At 35.3% G+C, this 19,876-nt stretch overlaps 1 protein-coding gene across 1 annotated transcript in view; it reads right to left on the bottom strand.

Annotated features, from left to right (window-relative positions):
- Window positions 1-19,876, bottom strand: part of LOC138322345 (guanine nucleotide-binding protein-like 1) — a 109,946-nt gene that overhangs the window by 32,040 nt on the left and 58,030 nt on the right. Inside the window, exons 8-10 of the mRNA XM_069266384.1 lie at window positions 14,724-14,879; window positions 13,289-13,341; window positions 12,299-12,424 (exon numbers count right to left, since the gene is read on the bottom strand). Coding sequence (XP_069122485.1) covers window positions 12,299-12,424; window positions 13,289-13,341; window positions 14,724-14,879 — 335 coding nt within the window. The remainder of the gene's footprint in view (window positions 1-12,298; window positions 12,425-13,288; window positions 13,342-14,723; window positions 14,880-19,876) is intronic.

The raw sequence follows: 19,876 nt of genomic DNA, 5'->3' as shown, positions 1-19,876 counted from the left end.
GAAGCCTTACCTGTTGATTTGTATAGTCTTACTTGAAGCCTTACCTGTTGTGATTTGTATAGTCTTACTTTGAAGCCTTACCTGTTGTGATTTGTATAGTCTTACTTGAAGCCTTACCTGTTGTGATTTGTATAGTCTTATTGAAGCCTTACCTGTTGTGATTTGTATAGTCTTATTTGAAGCCTTACCTGTTGTGATTTGTATAGTCTTATTTGAAGCCTTACCTGTTGTGATTTGTATAGTCTTACTTGAAGCCTTACCTGTTGTGATTTGTATAGTTTATTGAAGCCTTACCTGTTGTGATTTGTATAGTCTTACTTGAAGCCTTACCTGTTGTGATTTGTATAGTCTTACTTGAAGCCTTACCTGTTGTGATTTGTATAGTCTTACTTGAAGCCTTACCTGTTGTGATTTGTATAACTTTACTTTGAAGCCTTACCTGTTGTGATTTGTATAGTCTTACTTGAAGCCTTACCTGTTATGATTTGTATAGTCTTACTTGAAGCCTTACCTGTTGTGATTTGTATAGTCTTACTTGAAGCCTTACCTGTTGTGTGATTTGTATAACTTTATTAGAAGCCTTACCTGTTGTGATTTGTATAGTCTTACTTGAAGCCTTACCTGTTGTGATTTGTATAGTCTTACTTGAAGCCTTACCTGTTGTGATTTGTATAGTCTTATTTGAAGCCTTACCTGTTGTGATTTGTATAACTTTACTTGAAGCCTTACCTGTTTGTGATTTGTATAGTCTTACTTGAAGCCTTACCTGTTGTGATTTGTATAACTTTATTAGAAGCCTTACCTGTTGTGATTTGTATAGTCTTACTTGAAGCCTTACCTGTTGTGATTTTATAAAGCTTATTGAAGCCTTACCTGTTGTGATTTGTATACTTTATTGAAGCCTTACCTGTTGTGATTTGTATAGTCTTACTTGAAGCCTTACCTGTTGTGATTTGTATAACTTTATTTGAAGCCTTACCTGTTGTGATTTGTATAATTTATTTGAAGCCTTACCTGTTGTGATTTGTATAGTCTTACTTGAAGCCTTACCTGTTGTGATTTGTATAACTTTACTTGAAGCCTTACCTGTTGTGATTTGTATAGTCTTACTTGAAGCCTTACCTGTTGTGATTTGTATAGTCTTACTTGAAGCCTTACCTGTTGTGATTTGTATAGTCTTACTTGAAGCCTTACCTGTTGTGATTTGTATAGTCTTATTTGAAGCCTTACCTGTTGTGATTTGTATAACTTACTTGAAGCCTTACCTGTTGTGATTTGTATAGTCTTACTTGAAGCCTTACCTGTTGTGATTTGTATAGTCTTTATTGAAGCCTTACCTGTTGTGATTTGTATAGTCTTACTTTGAAGCCTTACCTGTTGTGATTTGTATAGTCTTTATTTGAAGCCTTACCTGTTGTGATTTGTATAGTCTTACTTGAAGCCTTACCTGTTGTGATTTGTATAGTTTACTTGAAGCCTTACCTGTTGTGATTTGTATAACTTTATTAGCTCCTGTTGCCTTACCTTACCTGTTGTGATTTGTATAGTCTTACTTGAAGCCTTACCTGTTGTGATTTGTATAGTCTTACTTGAAGCCTTACCTGTTGTGATTTGTATATCTTTATTTGAAGCCTTACCTGTTGTGATTTGTATAGTCTTACTTGAAGCCTTACCTGTTGTGATTTGTATAGTCTTTACTTGAAGCCTTACCTGTTGTGATTTGTATAGTCCTTACTTGAAGCCTTACCTGTTGTGATTTGTATAGTCTTACTTGAAGCCTTACCTGTTGTGATTTGTATAAGTTTACTTTGAAGCCTTACCTGTTGTGATTTGTATAGCTTACTTGAAGCCTTACCTGTTGTGATTTGTATAGCTTATTGAAGCCTTACCTGTTGTGATTTGTATAGTCTTATTTGAAGCCTTACCTGTTGTGATTTGTATAACTTTATTTGAAGCCTTACCTGTTGTGATTTGTATAGCCTTACTTGAAGCCTTACCTGTTGTGATTTGTATAGTCTTACTTGAAGCCTTACCTGTTGTGATTTGTATAGTCTTACTTGAAGCCTTACCTGTTGTGATTTGTATAACTTTATTTGAAGCCTTACCTGTTGTGATTTGTATAGTCTTACTTGAAGCCTTACCTGTTGTGATTTGTATAACTATTATTTGAAGCCTTACCTGTTGTGATTTGTATAGTCTTACTTGAAGCCTTACCTGTTGTGATTTGTATAACTTTATTGAAGCCTTACCTGTTGTGATTTGTATAGTCTTACTTGAAGCCTTACCTGTTGTGATTTGTATAGTCTTACTTGAAGCCTTACCTGTTGTGATTTGTATAAGTCTTTACTTGAAGCCTTACCTGTTGTGATTTGTATAGTCTTATTTGAAGCCTTACCTGTTGTGATTTGTATAGTCTTATTGAAGCCTTACCTGTTGTGATTTGTATAGTCTTACTTGAAGCCTTACCTGTTGTGATTTGTATAGTCTTACTTGAAGCCTTACCTGTTGTGATTTGTATAGTCTTACTTGAAGCCTTACCTGTTGTGATTTGTATAGTCTTACTTGAAGCCTTACCTGTTGTGATTTGTATAGTCTTACTTGAAGCCTTACCTGTTGTGATTTGTATAGTCTTACTTGAAGCCTTACCTGTTGTGATTTGTATAGTCTTACTTGAAGCCTTACCTGTTGTGATTTGTATAGTCTTACTTGAAGCCTTACCTGTTGTGATTTGTATAGTCTTACTTGAAGCCTTACCTGTTGTGATTTGTATAGTCTTACTTGAAGCCTTACCTGTTGTGATTTGTATAGTCTTACTTGAAGCCTTACCTGTTGTGATTTGTATAACTTTATTTGAAGCCTTACCTGTTGTGATTTGTATAGTCTTACTTGAAGCCTTACCTGTTGTGATTTGTATAGTCTTACTTGAAGCCTTACCTGTTGTGATTTGTATAACTTTATTTGAAGCCTTACCTGTTGTGATTTGTATAGTCTTACTTGAAGCCTTACCTGTTGTGATTTGTATAACTTTATTAGAAGCCTTACCTGTTGTGATTTGTATAGTCTTACTTGAAGCCTTACCTGTTGTGATTTGTATAGTCTTACTTGAAGCCTTACCTGTTGTGATTTGTATAGTCTTACTTGAAGCCTTACCTGTTGTGATTTGTATAGTCTTATTTGAAGCCTTACCTGTTGTGATTTGTATAGTTTACTTGAAGCCTTACCTGTTGTGATTTGTATAGTCTTACTTGAAGCCTTACCTGTTGTGATTTGTATAGTTTATTTGAAGCCTTACCTGTTGTGATTTGTATAGTCTTACTTGAAGCCTTACCTGTTGTGATTTGTATAGTCTTACTTGAAGCCTTACCTGTTGTGATTTGTATAGTCTTTACTTGAAGCCTTACCTGTTGTGATTTGTATAGTCTTACTTGAAGCCTTACCTGTTGTGATTTGTATAACTTTATTAGAAGCCTTACCTGTTGTGATTTGTATAGTCTTACTTGAAGCCTTACCTGTTGTGATTTGTATAGTCTTATTTGAAGCCTTACCTGTTGTGATTTGTATAACTTTATTAGAAGCCTTACCTGTTGTGATTTGTATAGTCTTACTTGAAGCCTTACCTGTTGTGATTTGTATAGTCTTACTTGAAGCCTTACCTGTTGTGATTTGTATAACTTTATTTGAAGCCTTACCTGTTGTGATTTGTATAGTCTTACTTGAAGCCTTACCTGTTGTGATTTGTATAGTCTTACTTGAAGCCTTACCTGTTGTGATTTGTATAGCTTTACTTGAAGCCTTACCTGTTGTGATTTGTATAGTCTTACTTGAAGCCTTACCTGTTGTGATTTGTCTATCTTTATTTGAAGCCTTACCTGTTGTGATTTGTATAGTCTTACTTGAAGCCTTACCTGTTGTGATTTGTATAGTCTTACTTGAAGCCTTACCTGTTGTGATTTGTATAGTCTTACTTGAAGCCTTACCTGTTGTGATTTGTATAATTTTATTTGAAGCCTGTCTTTACTTGAAGCCTTACCTGTTGTGATTTGTATAGTCTTACTTGAAGCCTTACCTGTTGTGATTTGTATAGTCTTACTTGAAGCCTTACCTGTTGTGATTTGTATAGTCTTACTTGAAGCCTTACCTGTTGTGATTTGTATAACTTTATTTGAAGCCTTACCTGTTGTGATTTGTATAGTCTTACTTGAAGCCTTACCTGTTGTGATTTGTATAACTTTATTAGAAGCCTTACCTGTTGTGATTTGTATAGTCTTACTTGAAGCCTTACCTGTTGTGATTTGTATAGTCTTACTTTGAAGCCTTACCTGTTGTGATTTGTATAGTCTTACTTTGAAGCCTTACCTGTTGTGATTTGTATAGTCTTATTTGAAGCCTTACCTGTTGTGATTTGTCTATCTTTATTTGAAGCCTTACCTGTTGTGATTTGTATAGCCTTATTTGAAGCCTTACCTGTTGTGATTTGTCTAACTTTATTTGAAGCCTTACCTGTTGTGATTTGTATAACTTTATTTGAAGCCTTACCTGTTGTGATTTGTATAGTCTTACTTGAAGCCTTACCTGTTGTGATTTGTATAGTCTTACTTGAAGCCTTACCTGTTGTGATTTGTATAGTCTTACTTGAAGCCTTACCTGTTGTGATTTGTATAGTCTTACTTGAAGCCTTACCTGTTGTGATTTGTATAGTCTTACTTGAAGCCTTACCTGTTATGATTTGTATAGTCTTACTTGAAGCCTTACCTGTTGTGATTTGTATAGTCTTACTTGAAGCCTTACCTGTTGTGATTTGTATAACTTTATTAGAAGCCTTACCTGTTGTGATTTGTATAGTCTTACTTGAAGCCTTACCTGTTGTGATTTGTATAACTTTATTTGAAGCCTTACCTGTTGTGATTTGTATAGTCTTACTTGAAGCCTTACCTGTTATGATTTGTATAGTCTTACTTGAAGCCTTACCTGTTGTGATTTGTATAGTCTTACTTGAAGCCTTACCTGTTGTGATTTGTATAGTCTTACTTGAAGCCTTACCTGTTGTGATTTGTATAGTCTTACTTGAAGCCTTACCTGTTGTGATTTGTATAACTTTATTAGAAGCCTTACCTGTTGTGATTTGTATAGTCTTACTTGAAGCCTTACCTGTTGTGATTTGTATAGTCTTACTTGAAGCCTTACCTGTTGTGATTTGTATAGTCTTACTTGAAGCCTTACCTGTTGTGATTTGTATAGTCTTACTTGAAGCCTTACCTGTTGTGATTTGTATAGTCTTACTTGAAGCCTTACCTTTTGTGATTTGTATAGTCTTACTTGAAGCCTTACCTGTTGTGATTTGTATAGTCTTACTTGAAGCCTTACCTTTTGTGATTTGTATAGTCTTACTTGAAGCCTTACCTATTGTGATTTGTATAACTTTATTAGAAGCCTTACCTGTTGTGATTTGTATAGTCTTACTTGAAGCCTTACCTGTTGTGATTTGTATAACTTTATTTGAAGCCTTACCTGTTGTGATTTGTATAGTCTTACTTGAAGCCTTACCTGTTGTGATTTGTATAGTCTTACTTGAAGCCTTACCTGTTGTGATTTGTATAGTCTTACTTGAAGCCTTACCTGTTGTGATTTGTATAACTTTATTTGAAGCCTTACCTGTTGTGATTTGTATAGTCTTACTTGAAGCCTTACCTGTTGTGATTTGTATAACTTTATTTGAAGCCTTACCTGTTGTGATTTGTATAACTTTATTTGAAGCCTTACCTGTTGTGATTTGTATAGTCTTACTTGAAGCCTTACCTGTTGTGATTTGTATAGCCTTACTTGAAGCCTTACCTGTTGTGATTTGTATAGTCTTACTTGAAGCCTTACCTGTTGTGATTTGTATAGTCTTACTTGAAGCCTTACCTGTTGTGATTTGTATAGTCTTACTTGAAGCCTTACCTGTTGTGATTTGTATAACTTTATTAGAAGCCTTACCTGTTGTGATTTGTATAACTTTATTTGAAGCCTTACCTGTTGTGATTTGTATAGTCTTACTTGAAGCCTTACCTGTTGTGATTTGTATAACTTTATTAGAAGCCTTACCTGTTGTGATTTGTATAGTCTTACTTGAAGCCTTACCTGTTGTGATTTGTATAGTCTTACTTGAAGCCTTACCTGTTGTGATTTGTATAACTTTATTAGAAGCCTTACCTGTTGTGATTTGTATAGTCTTACTTGAAGCCTTACCTGTTGTGATTTGTATAGTCTTACTTGAAGCCTTACCTGTTGTGATTTGTATAACTTTATTTGAAGCCTTACCTGTTGTGATTTGTATAGTCTTACTTGAAGCCTTACCTGTTGTGATTTGTATAACTTTATTTGAAGCCTTACCTGTTGTGATTTGTATAGCCTTATTTGAAGCCTTACCTGTTGTGATTTGTATAACTTTATTTGAAGCCTTACCTGTTGTGATTTGTATAGCCTTATTTGAAGCCTTACCTGTTGTGATTTGTATAGTCTTTATTTGAAGCCTTACCTGTTGTGATTTGTATAGTCTTACTTGAAGCCTTACCTGTTTTGTGATTTGTATAGTACTTTATTTGAAGCCTTACCTGTTGTGATTTGTATAGTCTTACTTGAAGCCTTACCTGTTGTGATTTGTATAGTCTTACTTGAAGCCTTACCTGTTGTGATTTGTATAGTCTTACTTGAAGCCTTACCTGTTGTGATTTGTATAGTCTTACTTGAAGCCTTACCTGTTGTGATTTGTATAGTCTTACTTGAAGCCTTACCTGTTGTGATTTGTATAACTCTTATTTGAAGCCTTACCTGTTGTGATTTGTATAGTCTTACTTGAAGCCTTACCTTTTGTGATTTGTATAGTCTTACTTGAAGCCTTACCTGTTGTGATTTGTATAGCTTTAATTAGAAGCCTTACCTGTTGTGATTTGTATAGTCTTACTTGAAGCCTTACCTGTTGTGATTTGTATAACTTTATTAGAAGCCTTACCTGTTGTGATTTGTATAGTCTTACTTGAAGCCTTACCTGTTGTGATTTGTATAGTCTTACTTGAAGCCTTACCTGTTGTGATTTGTATAATCTTACTTGAAGCCTTACCTGTTGTGATTTGTATAGTCTTACTTGAAGCCTTACCTGTTGTGATTTGTATAGTCTTACTTGAAGCCTTACCTGTTGTGATTTGTATAGTCTTACTTGAAGCCTTACCTGTTGTGATTTGTATAGTCTTACTTGAAGCCTTACCTGTTGTGATTTGTATAGTCTTACTTGAAGCCTTACCTGTTGTGATTTGTATAACTTTATTGAAGCCTTACCTGTTGTGATTTGTATAGTCTTACTTGAAGCCTTACCTGTTGTGATTTGTATAGTCTTACTTGAAGCCTTACCTGTTGTGATTTGTATAGTCTTATTGAAGCCTTACCTGTTGTGATTTGTATAGTCTTACTTGAAGCCTTACCTGTTGTGATTTGTATAACTTTATTTGAAGCCTTACCTGTTGTGATTTGTATAGTCTTACTTGAAGCCTTACCTGTTGTGATTTGTATAGTCTTACTTGAAGCCTTACCTGTTGTGATTTGTATAGTCTTACTTGAAGCCTTACCTGTAGTGATTTGTATAACTTTACTTGAAGCCTTACCTGTTCTGATTTGTATAGTCTTACTTGAAGCCTTACCTGTTGTGATTTGTCTAACTTTATTTGAAGCCTTACCTGTTGTGATTTGTATAGCCTTATTTGAAGCCTTACCTGTTGTGATTTGTATAGTCTTACTTGAAGCCTTACCTGTTGTGATTTGTATAACTTTATTTGAAGCCTTACCTGTTGTGATTTGTATAACTTTACTTGAAGCCTTACCTGTTGTGATTTGTATAACTTTACTTGAAGCCTTACCTGTTCTGATTTGTATAGTCTTACTTGAAGCCTTACCTGTTGTGATTTGTATAACTTTATTAGAAGCCTTACCTGTTGTGATTTGTCTATCTTTATTTGAAGCCTTACCTGTTGTGATTTGTATAGCCTTACTTGAAGCCTTACCTGTTGTGATTTGTATAACTTTATTAGAAGCCTTACCTGTTGTGATTTGTATAGTCTTATTTGAAGCCTTACCTGTTGTGATTTGTATAGTCTTTATTTGAAGCCTTACCTGTTGTGATTTGTATAGCCTTATTTGAAGCCTTACCTGTTGTGATTTGTATAGCTTTATTTAAGCTTACCTGTTGTGATTTGTATATTTTATTTGAAGCCTTACCTGTTGTGATTTGTATAGTCTTTACTTGAAGCCTTACCTGTTGTGATTTGTATAGCTTATTTGAAGCCTTACCTGTTGTGATTTGTATAGTCTTACTTGAAGCCTTACCTGTTGTGATTTGTATAACTTTATTTGAAGCCTTACCTGTTGTGATTTGTATAGTCTTACTTGAAGCCTTACCTGTTGTGATTTGTATAGTCTTATTTGAAGCCTTACCTGTAGTGATTTGTATAACTTTATTTGAAGCCTTACCTGTTGTGATTTGTATAGCCTTATTTGAAGCCTTACCTGTTCTGATTTGTATAGTCTTATTTGAAGCCTTACCTGTTGTGATTTGTATAACTTTATTTGAAGCCTTACCTGTTGTGATTTGTATAGCCTTATTTGAAGCCTTACCTGTTGTGATTTGTATAGTCTTATTTGAAGCCTTACCTGTTGTGATTTGTATACTTTATTTGAAGCCTTACCTGTTGTGATTTGTATAGCCTTTGAAGCCTTACCTGTTGTGATTTGTATATTTTTATGAAGCCTTACCTGTTGTGATTTGTATAGCTTTACTTGAAGCCTTACCTGTTGTGATTTGTATAACTTATTTGAAGCCTTACCTGTTGTGATTTGTATAACCTTACTGATTTGTAAGCCTTGACTTACCTGTTGTGATTTGTATAACTTTATTTGAAGCCTTACCTGTTGTGATTTGTATAACTTTACTTGAAGCCTTACCTGTTGTGATTTGTATAACTTTATTTGAAGCCTTACCTGTTGTGATTTGTATAGTCTTACTTGAAGCCTTACCTGTTGTGATTTGTATAAGCTTTTATTTGAAGCCTTACCTTGTTGTGATTTGTATGTCTTACTTTATTAAGCCTTACTGTTGTGATTTGTATAGCTTACTTGAAGCCTTACCTGTTGTGATTTGTATAACTTATTTGAAGCCTTACCTGTTGTGATTTGTATAATTTTATTTGAAGCCTTACCTGTTGTGATTTGTATAGTCTTACTTGAAGCCTTACCTGTTGTGTTTGTATTTTATGTTAACTTTATTTGAAGAAGCCTTACCTGTTGTGATTTGTATAGTCTTATTTGAAGCCTTACCTGTTGTGATTTGTATAGCCTTATTTGAAGCCTTACCTGTTGTGATTTGTATAGTCTTATTTCAAGCCTTACCAGTAGTGATTTGTATAACTTTACTTGAAGCCTTACCTGTTGTGATTTGTATAGTCTTACTTGAAGCCTTACCTGTTGTGATTTGTATATCTTTATTTGAAGCCTTACCTGTTGTGATTTGTATAGCCTTACTTGAAGCCTTACCTGTTGTGATTTGTATAACTTTATTTGAAGCCTTACCTGTTCTGATTTGTATAGTCTTACTTGAAGCCTTACCTGTTGTGATTTGTATAGTCTTACTTGAAGCCTTACCTGTTGTGATTTGTATAGTCTTACTTGAAGCCTTACCTGTTGTGATTTGTATAACTTTACTTGAAGCCTTACCTGTTGTGATTTGTATACTTTACTTGAAGCCTTACCTGTTGTGATTTGTATAACTTTATTTGAAGCCTTACCTGTTGTGATTTGTATACTTAAGCTTACTTGAAGCCTTACCTGTTGTGATTTGTATAGTCTTACTTGAAGCCTTACCTGTTGTGATTTGTATAGTCTTACTTGAAGCCTTACCTGTTGTGATTTGTTAATGTTATTTGAACCCTTACCTGTTGTGATTTGTATAACTTTACTGAAGCCTTACCTGTTGTGATTTGTATAGTCTTACTTGAAGCCTTACCTGTTGTGATTTGTATAGTCTTACTTGAAGCCTTACCTGTTGTGATTTGTATAGTCTTACTTGAAGCCTTACCTGTTGTGATTTGTATAACTTTATTGAAGCCTTACCTGTTGTGATTTGTATAGCTTTACTTGAAGCCTTACCTGTTGTGATTTGTATAACTTTTTAGAAGCCTTACCTGTTGTGATTTGTATAGTCTTACTTGAAGCCTTACCTGTTGTGATTTGTATAACTTTATTGAAGCCTTACCTGTTGTGATTTGTATAGTCTTACTTGAAGCCTTACCTGTTGTGATTTGTATAGTCTTATTTGAAGCCTTACCTGTTGTGATTTGTATAACTTTATTTGAAGCCTTACCTGTTGTGATTTGTATAGCCTTATTTGAAGCCTTACCTGTTGTGATTTGTATAACTTTATTTGAAGCCTTACCTGTTGTGATTTGTATACTTTACTTGAAGCCTTACCTGTTGTGATTTGTATATCTTACTTGAAGCCTTACCTGTTGTGATTTGTATAGTTTACTTGAAGCCTTACCTGTTGTGATTTGTATAATCTTTATTTTGAAGCCTTACCTGTTGTGATTTGTATAGCTTACTTGAAGCCTTACCTGTTGTGATTTGTATAACTTTATTGAAGCCTTACCTGTTATGATTTGTATAGCCTTACTTGAAGACTTACCTGTTGTGATTTGTATAACTTTATTAGAAGCCTTACCTGTTGTGATTTGTATAGTCTTATTTCAAGCCTTACCTGTTGTGATTTGTATAACTTTATTTGAAGCCTTACCTGTTGTGATTTGTATAGTCTTACTTGAAGCCTTACCTGTTGTGATTTGTATAACTTTATTTGAAGCCTTACCTGTTGTGATTTGTATAGCCTTATTTGAAGCCTTACCTGTTGTGATTTGTATAACTTTATTTGAAGCCTTACCTGTTGTGATTTGTATAACTTTACTTGAAGCCTTACCTGCTGTGATTTGTATAACTTTATTTGAAGCCTTACCTGTTGTGATTTGTATAGTCTTATTTGAAGCCTTACCTGTTGTGATTTGTATAACTTTATTAGAAGCCTTACCTGTTGTGATTTGTATAGTCTTACTTGAAGCCTTACCTGTTGTGATTTGTATAGCCTTATTTGAAACCTTACCTGTTGTGATTTGTATAGTCTTATTTGAAGCCTTACCTGTTGATTTGTATAACTTTATTAGAAGCCTTACCTGTAGTGATTTGTATAGCCTTATTTGAAGTCTTACCTGTTGTGATTTGTATAACTTTATTTGAAGCCTTACCTGTAGTGATTTGTATAATTTTACTTGAAGCCTAACCTGTTATGATTTGTATAGCCGTACTTGAAGCCTTACCTGTTGTGATTTGTATAACTTTATTTGAAGTCTTACCTGTTGTGATTTGTATAGTCTTATTTGAAGCCTAACCTGTTGTAATTTGTATAGTCTTACTTGAAGCCTTACCTGTTGTGATTTGTCTTAGCCTTATTTGAAGCCTTACCTGTTGTGATTTGTAAAGCCTTATTTGAAGCCTTACTGTTGTGATTTGTAAGCTTATTTGAAGCCTTACCTGTGTATTTGTATAGTCTTATTTTATTTGAAACCTTACCTGTTGTGATTTGTATAGTCTTATTTGAAGCTTACCTGTTGTATTTGTATGTCTTACTTATTTGAAGCCTTACCTGTTGTGATTTGTATTAGTCTTACTTTGAAGCCTTACCTGTTGTGATTTGTATAGTCTTACTTGAAGCCTAACCTGTTGTGATTTGTATAGTCTTTACTTTGAAGCCTTACCTGTTGTGATTTGTATGAACTTTATTTGAAGCCTACCTTACCTGTTGTGATTGGTATAACTTTATTTGAAGCCTTACCTGTTGTGATTTGTATAGTCTTACTTGAAGCCTTACCTGTTATGATTTGTATAGCCTTACTTGAAGCCTTACCTGTTGTGATTTGTATAGTCTTACTTGAAGCCTTACCTGTTGTGATTTGTATAGTCTTACTTGAAGCCTTACCTGTTATGATTGGTATAACTTTATTTGAAGCCTTACCTGTTGTGATTTGTATAGTCTTACTTGAAGCCTTACCTGTTATGATTTGTATAGCCTTACTTGAAGCCTTACCTGTAGTGATTTATCTAACTTTATTTGAAGCCTTACCTGTAGTGATTTATTTAACTTTATTTGAAGCCTTACCTGTAGTGATTTATCTAACTTTATTTGAAGCTTTACCTGTAGCGATTTATCTAACTTTATTTGAAGCCTTACCTGTAGCGATTTGTCAATGAGGGAAGGGAACACCAGACCTGGACAGTCACATAGTTTGACTGTTTTGGTCAGGTAGATGGTTTGGAAGTGCTTCGTATGACCTGGAGTCCTTGACACGCTGACTACCTGAAGAAAGTCAAAGACATCGAGGATTAACTATTGTATTGTAATGTTTTCTATATACACCATACAATATAAAAGCATCATAAATGTAAAACATTTTGATAATAAGACTAAGTCTCATCAATTACAGCAATATCAACTACATATGTCCGGCATTATCCCAGTATGCCACAGGCTAAATGTCAAGTCTCTAATCCTCATTGATTGATCACAGGTGTAATATAGCCACGCCTCCTGCTCGCACATGCACATGTTTCTATTCAATATCGGAGCAAACATCATAGCACACACAATACAAAATGCAAAGTCACATGCGGTTTGATTGACAACTGGTGATCCGTCAATTGACAAGATTGAATAAATTTGAAAGCCAATTATTCAACCATGCCCAGGCTGAATTTCGTGTCTCAAGGTATCTATGTTATTAACAAGAATTTGAACATTTCCCATTATGCATCAGTCACAATATCAAGTCTCAAGGCATCTTAGTTATTGACAAGAAGTCTCTAAAAAGTAAGCCTAATTGATCTGTGGCACTCTGAATGAAGATCCAGATAATTCATTATTACAAAAGCCCTTCATCTTTATATGTTATAGGTGCTATACCATGTCTCTAAGCTTCATGGGTTTTCAGGAGAAGTCAAGGGAAAAGTTAACAGACAATACAAACATACTGCACAATGCCATAAGCTTCGCTAAAGGCATGTAAAAAAGTTCTAAAACTTTCCATCATAAATCAAATAGGGAAACAATCCTTTATCTATTCAAAATTGTAATTACTAACAATTTAAATAACTTGAACAATACACAAAATGAACAAAACAGGACTCATATTTATGAATTAAATTTAATTCAGGAATAACTTACTTTTTTACCGACCAGGCCATTTAACAAGGATGATTTCCCAACATTAGGATAACCTGAAATATTAAAGTAAAAATTCATCAGAAAATATTAAATGTAAAAATTCATCAAAAAATATTAATGTAAAAATTCATCAGAAAATATTAATGTAAAAATTCATCAGAAAATATTATTGTATAAATTCATCAGAAAATATTAATTTAACAAAAGGCCCAGAGGGCCTGTATCGCTCACCTGGTTTGTAATGCCAAGTAATGTTCTGTATACAGGTTTATTGTTTCTTTTCTGAAGGAATTTTAATATTAACCTCTAAATCCCCTATTGGGCCCCACCCCTCCTGCCCTTAGGGGGTCAGAGCCAAAATTTATACAAGTTCTGTTCCCCTTCCCCCAAGGATGTTTATGGCCAAATTTGGTTACAATCCATGCAGAACTCTAGGAGAAGTAACGATTTATAGGATTTACCTATAATTCCCCTATTGGGCCCCGCCCCTCCTGCCCCCGGGGGACCAAAGCCAAAATTCATACAAACTCAGTTCTTATTCTCTCAAGGATATTTCTTGCCAAATTTTGTTACATTCCATGCAGAACTCTATGACTAGTAGCGATTTAAAGGATTTACCTCTATTTCCTCTATTGGGCCCCACCCCCGTGCCCCCGGGGGGCCAGAGCCCAAATTTATATAAGTTCTGTTCCCCTTCCCCCAAGGATGTTTGTGGCCAAATTTGGTTACAATCCATGCAGAACTCTAGGACAAGTCATGATTTATAGGATTTACCTCTATTTCCCCTATTGCGCCCCGCCCCTCCTGCCCCCAGAGGGTCAGAGCCAAAATTTATACAAGTTCTGTTCCCCTTCCCCAAAGGATGTTTGTGGCCAAATTTGGTTACAATCCATGTAGAACTCTATGACTAGTAGCGATTTAAAGGATTTACCTCTATTTCCCATATTGAGCCCCGCCCCTCCTGCCCCTGGAATTTCAAAACCAAAATTTATAGTTCTGTTCCCCTTCCCCCAAGGATGTTTGTGGCCAAATTTGGTTACATTCCATTCAGAACTCTATGAGTAGTAGCGATTTAAAGGATTTACCTCTATTTCGCCTATTGGGCCCCACCCCTCCTGCCCCCGGGGGGCCAGAGCCAAAATTTATACAAGTTCTGTTCCCCTTCCCCCAAGGATGTTTGTGGCCAAATTTGGTTACAATCCATGTAGAACTCTATGACTAGTAGCGATTTAAAGGAAATGTTGACGGACAGACGGACGGACGGCGGACGATGGACGCCGCGCCATGACATAAGCTCACCCGCCCTTCGGGCCAGGTGAGCTAAAAATTCATCAACTTAACAGACCATGAAATGAGATATGAATTTCCATATCCATATCTTGCTTGTCTTAATTCATTTAAAATGCAGTAAATTATTGACATTAGGTTTCCTTACCAACACAACCAATGGTAAGGACACCATTTTGGAAGAGAGTTGTGTCCCCTTGTGTGTCTGTGGTATCTTCTTCCTGTCCAGTATGTTCTGCCTCCTCTTCCTCCTTCATACCATCAGGAACTGAGACTAGTTTGTCCTGCCAGCTACTCAGATCAACTGCAACGCAAGTAAACAATCATAGATAAATCAATAAACAATATACGTAATGCTAAACAGTGGATAACGGTTATACAGGTGGCCAACCGATAATGTAACAAAGGGGAATAACTCTGAGAAGAGACCAACCGATAATGTAACAAAGGGGCATAACTTTGATAAGAGACCAACCGATAATATAACAAAGGGGAATAACTCTGAGATGAGGCCAACCGATAATGTAACAAAGGGGAATAATTCTGAGAAGAGACCAACCGATAATGTAACAAAGGGGTATAACTCTGAGAAGAGGCCAACCGATAATGTAACAAAGGGGAATACTTCTGCGAAGTGTAATAAAGGGGAATAACTCTGAGAAGAGACCAACCGATAATGTAACAAAGGGGCATAACTTTAAAAAGAGACCAACCGATAATGTAACAAAGGGGCATAACTCTGAGAAGAGACCAACAGATAATGTAACAAAGGGGCATAACTTTAAAAAGAGGCCAACAGATAATGTAACAAAGGGGAATAACTCTGAGAAGAGACCAACCGATAATGTAACAAAGGGGCATAACTCTGAGAAGAGACCAACTGATAATGTAACAAAGGGGAATAACTCTGAGAAGAGACCAACAGATAATGTAACAAAGGGGAATACCTCTGAGACTAGGCCAACCGATAATGTATCAAAGGGGAATAACTCTGAGAAGAGACCAACAGATAATGTAACAAAGGGGCATAATTCTGAGAAGAGACCAACCGATAATGTAACAAAGGGGCATGTATCTCTGAGAAGAGGCCAACCGATAATGTAACAAAGGGGCATAACTCTGAGAAGAGGCCAACCGATAATGTAACAAAGAGGCATAACTCTAAAAATTCATTAAATTCTCTCCAATATAGTTTTGGAGTAGTCGGTTGATCATTGTTTCTATAGATGGAAAGACCGACAACCTGCATCTAGTATCGTTGGAGGCCTCAAGTTCGAGAGGGCCCGAAGTTCATGAATTCCCAATGAATTCCCAGTCATGAACAATGCTGTGTTCAGAAGCGTAGCTAGGTTTGGAAGGACCTGCATGCTTGGGGGTGCAGGGGGTGATAGCCCCCCTGCTCAGGGTCAAGGGGCGAAGCCCCGGTAGGGGGTATGGGGGGCAAAGCCCCCCAATAGCTGACAGAAAATTGTTATTTACCTCTTTGGTGAAGTTCTATAAAAGTATATATTTATATATATGAATGGTTAAATGGAGGTCACGATATTAAGGTTTATAACCATGAGAAAATAATACACAAAATTAGAACAGTGGCGATTTTATATTGTCTTCACTGTATAATCGTACTATACTAGACTCCCCTGACCAGTGCTCGAGCAAAAAACACGGGTTTTGGCTGTGAAAAATAAAATAGTAAGCAATGGCTGAATTTTTTATTATTTTAACTTAGGAAAAAATTTTGGCGAATATTTTAACAAAATTAAGATTAAGTTCGTGTGTTTGATTTGTTTACGATAGCAAGTCAAAGACCACTGCCAAAATGGTGGAAATTGCATAAGACCAGCCCCTAAAAATCAACATAAAAAAAAACATTTTCTAAATCCACAACCTGAACTTCATATTCGACAAAAAACAAAGCCAACTATTTCGTACCACGGAAATCATTGGTTAATACGCGTTTTAACGGGCTGGAAGTGAACCAAAATGAAAAAAAAAAACCCACCTTCATTACTAAGGCAAAAAAAAACCAAACAGTAAGTGCTATTTTTGAGATGTTTTGCTATCATTTAACATAATTATTTGTTTTTTTATTGTTTGTTTTCAATATTTCTAATTTTCATGCGATGTGGTTTATTTTGGTGATCGTAAGTGTTTGCCTATTCAAAATCCTCATTTGCTTGAGGGATCTAATATTTTCTTCGACACGATTCAAACATAACCACATTTAACAACTTGGTAACAGGAAATATACTGACTATTCTAATAAATGTCATTGATGGCCAAGTCTTTCAATGTGCTCAAAGTTATGTTAGGTATACAGTCGGTCATATCAAGTGTATTTTTACGTCATTTATATTCTGCAGCGTTATGTGTATACAAATGGTTTTTTTTTTTCTGACTGTACAAAAATGTTAGTCAGATTATTTTTTGCATGCTCGAGCATGCAAGCATGCACGGGCGGTACGCCACTGGTGTTAATGCGTGACGACCGACTTCATTCACGACTTCAAGACACTGCATATTGTTTTCATAACACATATGATTGAAGTAAGAATGCCTTTGCACATGCGTAAAAAAATGTGTGTAATCAGAGAACATGAATAAACAGACTTTTAACTCAATCAGATAAGTCATACATAGATACTCAGAAACTTTGCTAATGCAGCTCATGCGTCATGGGGGCCCTGTCAAGGCCGCCATTTTGTTTCTTAATAAATTCCATCTGCTCTCAGAAGAAAACAAAGACCGATGTCAACCAAAATTCCACACAATTTTAAAAAGAAACAAGAGGCCCATGGGCCTTAACGGTCACCTGAATTTGGATACAGAATGAAACAAAGATATACACTATATTGGGTATCAGGCCGTTGAAGATAGCTAGTGATTTCATAAATTTGACTTTTTAATCAATGAAGAGTATTTGGTTCCATTTTGGCCCCGCCCTTTTGCCCCAAAGGGTTGGCCAGGACCAATATGGATATGACGTTAAAATGCTATCTCAGGCTAATATTACTAACCAAGTTAAACTCATTTCCTATGAAAATTGAGCAAATAATGCTCATAAATGTGTTTTTCCTATATAAACTATAGTAAACTTGACCCCCTCCTTAGGGGAAAATCTGAGAACCCAGGGTCATATAATTCACAATTTTTGTAAAGGACCTTAAGGCCTTTCTATCTAGGAAGAATATTTGATTCTAACTCATCTGTGAATGGAGAAGAAGATTTTTGAAATTTAAGTCAATTCAGGCTGCCAAGCACTTGTTAGCGTTAATTAAATAAGGGATAATTTTAGGGACAAAAATAAGAAAATTTAGGGCTTATTTAGGGATAAAATTAGGAATTCAGAAACTAAATTTCATCAGTATGAAGCATTACAAATCATCTGAGAACTTAAGCTTGTCACCCGGTGATACACAATCAACATACTGAAAGCATGGATTCATTGGTCAAATGCTATCATGTGTAGTACAACCCTGGGATTTTCTTATTTTTTAGGAATTTTAGCAAAACTGAAAAATCAAAGTACTGAAAGTACTAAATGGCTCGGTCTCAAGGATAGGAGGAATATATTTCTAAGGTCAATACTACTGTAGTTTTGTACAATAAGAAATAAATTTGGCTGGTGTTCCTTCCAGTTTGGACTTTTGAGGATTCCTTGGACACTAAGGTGTAAAATAAGAGACACATACTAAAATCTTGGAAGCCCATTCTAATATTTCCTATGATGTTATATGTCAAATGATTTTAAAACACCTTTAGCATTTTCCTTGTTAATTTGATGTTAATGAAAATATCCATTCTTAATGACTATTGTCATCAAGTTCCTGGGACCACAGTATCAGTTAACAAGTTTTGTAATTATTGTTTTGTAAAACAGCAAGTTGATTGATATACATTGTATCCGAACTTCAATTCAAACTGGATAACTTGTTAGCTCACCATAGACCATGAAATTGTTTGTACACTTTCTTAACTTCAGGATTGTTTTACAAAATTACAAATGAATTTTTCTACAACATTTTTTATTTTCAAATCCCCATACCTCTGATGAGTATAATAAAACTGTCAGTTTAAGATGAACAGGAAGAGATACATTCCTTTATTCCTTATAAATAGCAAACACCGATTTAATTGTTTGTTCAGCAGGTTTTTTCCCTTTCTTTAAAAACGCTACCATTAATATTATTTTCTCTACCTAGATATGTAAACAATTCTTATAAATCTAATTCTGTATTCCATAACATCAACTGGTGTTGTTGTACCGATTTACGTCTTGAGAATATCACAATTTTTATCTTTCTGATATTAAGTTCTAATTTCCATGTTATGCAATATTGTTAAAATTCATGTAACATTTGTTGTAGACCATCAGATATTTCTGATATCATAACAGTGTTATTGGCAAATAATATAAAAAGTTTGGGATATATTCCAATATCATATACCGTAAAAACTGGTATAATTTGCGCAGGTACTTTTTGCCATATCAGTATATTTAGCGCATCAAAAAAATGGAAAAAAACAATGTCCAGGGAGTCCCAAAACCGATGTATGAAGGTGACAATTTCAATGCAAAATATTCCCCATAAATGCTTGACAAATTCCACACAAAATGTTGTATTTAGAAGAAATAACATATGAAAACCATATTGTGTTTGTTTTCTTTTATTGGCCACCGTAACCTGAAACTGAAATATCTAGCAGATGTCCAAAACATCGGCGGTCTAGTCTGCCGTACTCCATGCACATGTCAATGTTTTAAGATATTACACACATGAATAGTAATCAGGAATATTTGAAAAGAGTAGAATATATTTACTTAAATTGGCACAATAAGTAATTAGTGTGTTTGAGATCATTAACAATCAACAGCAATCAGCTAGCGGATACGTAGTTTAGCTTGCAACAATCACAGTGTGCATAATTTGTCAAGATTTGTAAGACAAAAATATTCTTTTCCACCAGGTAAGATTCTAAGTCATAAAGGTAGATTGAAAATAGGAAGGGAGATAAAATAACCAGATAAATATTTGTAGCGGGATCAGACTGGGTTGATTATCGGTGATCAGGTAGCTCAGTCGGAAGAGCTACATTTTCTTCTCTCCTACCAACGGCTGTGGTGTTTGAAAGGGTCTCGTATGTATTCACAAAAGGAGGGAGGAGTGTAGCAGGACTGGACTGGGTCGATTATCGATGACCAGGTAGTTCAGTCGGTAGAGCACTCAGCTAGTGTTCGGAGAGTCCCGGGATCGAATCCCGGTCTTGCCGCTACATTTTCTCCTCTCCTGTTACATATGG

The sequence above is a fragment of the Argopecten irradians genome, chromosome 4, assembly GCF_041381155.1.
Source record: "Argopecten irradians isolate NY chromosome 4, Ai_NY, whole genome shotgun sequence".
NCBI classification, from domain to species: Eukaryota; Metazoa; Mollusca; class Bivalvia; order Pectinida; family Pectinidae; genus Argopecten; species Argopecten irradians.
Note: the sequence above shows the minus strand (reverse complement) of the source record. Positions and strands in the feature narration are given on the sequence as shown.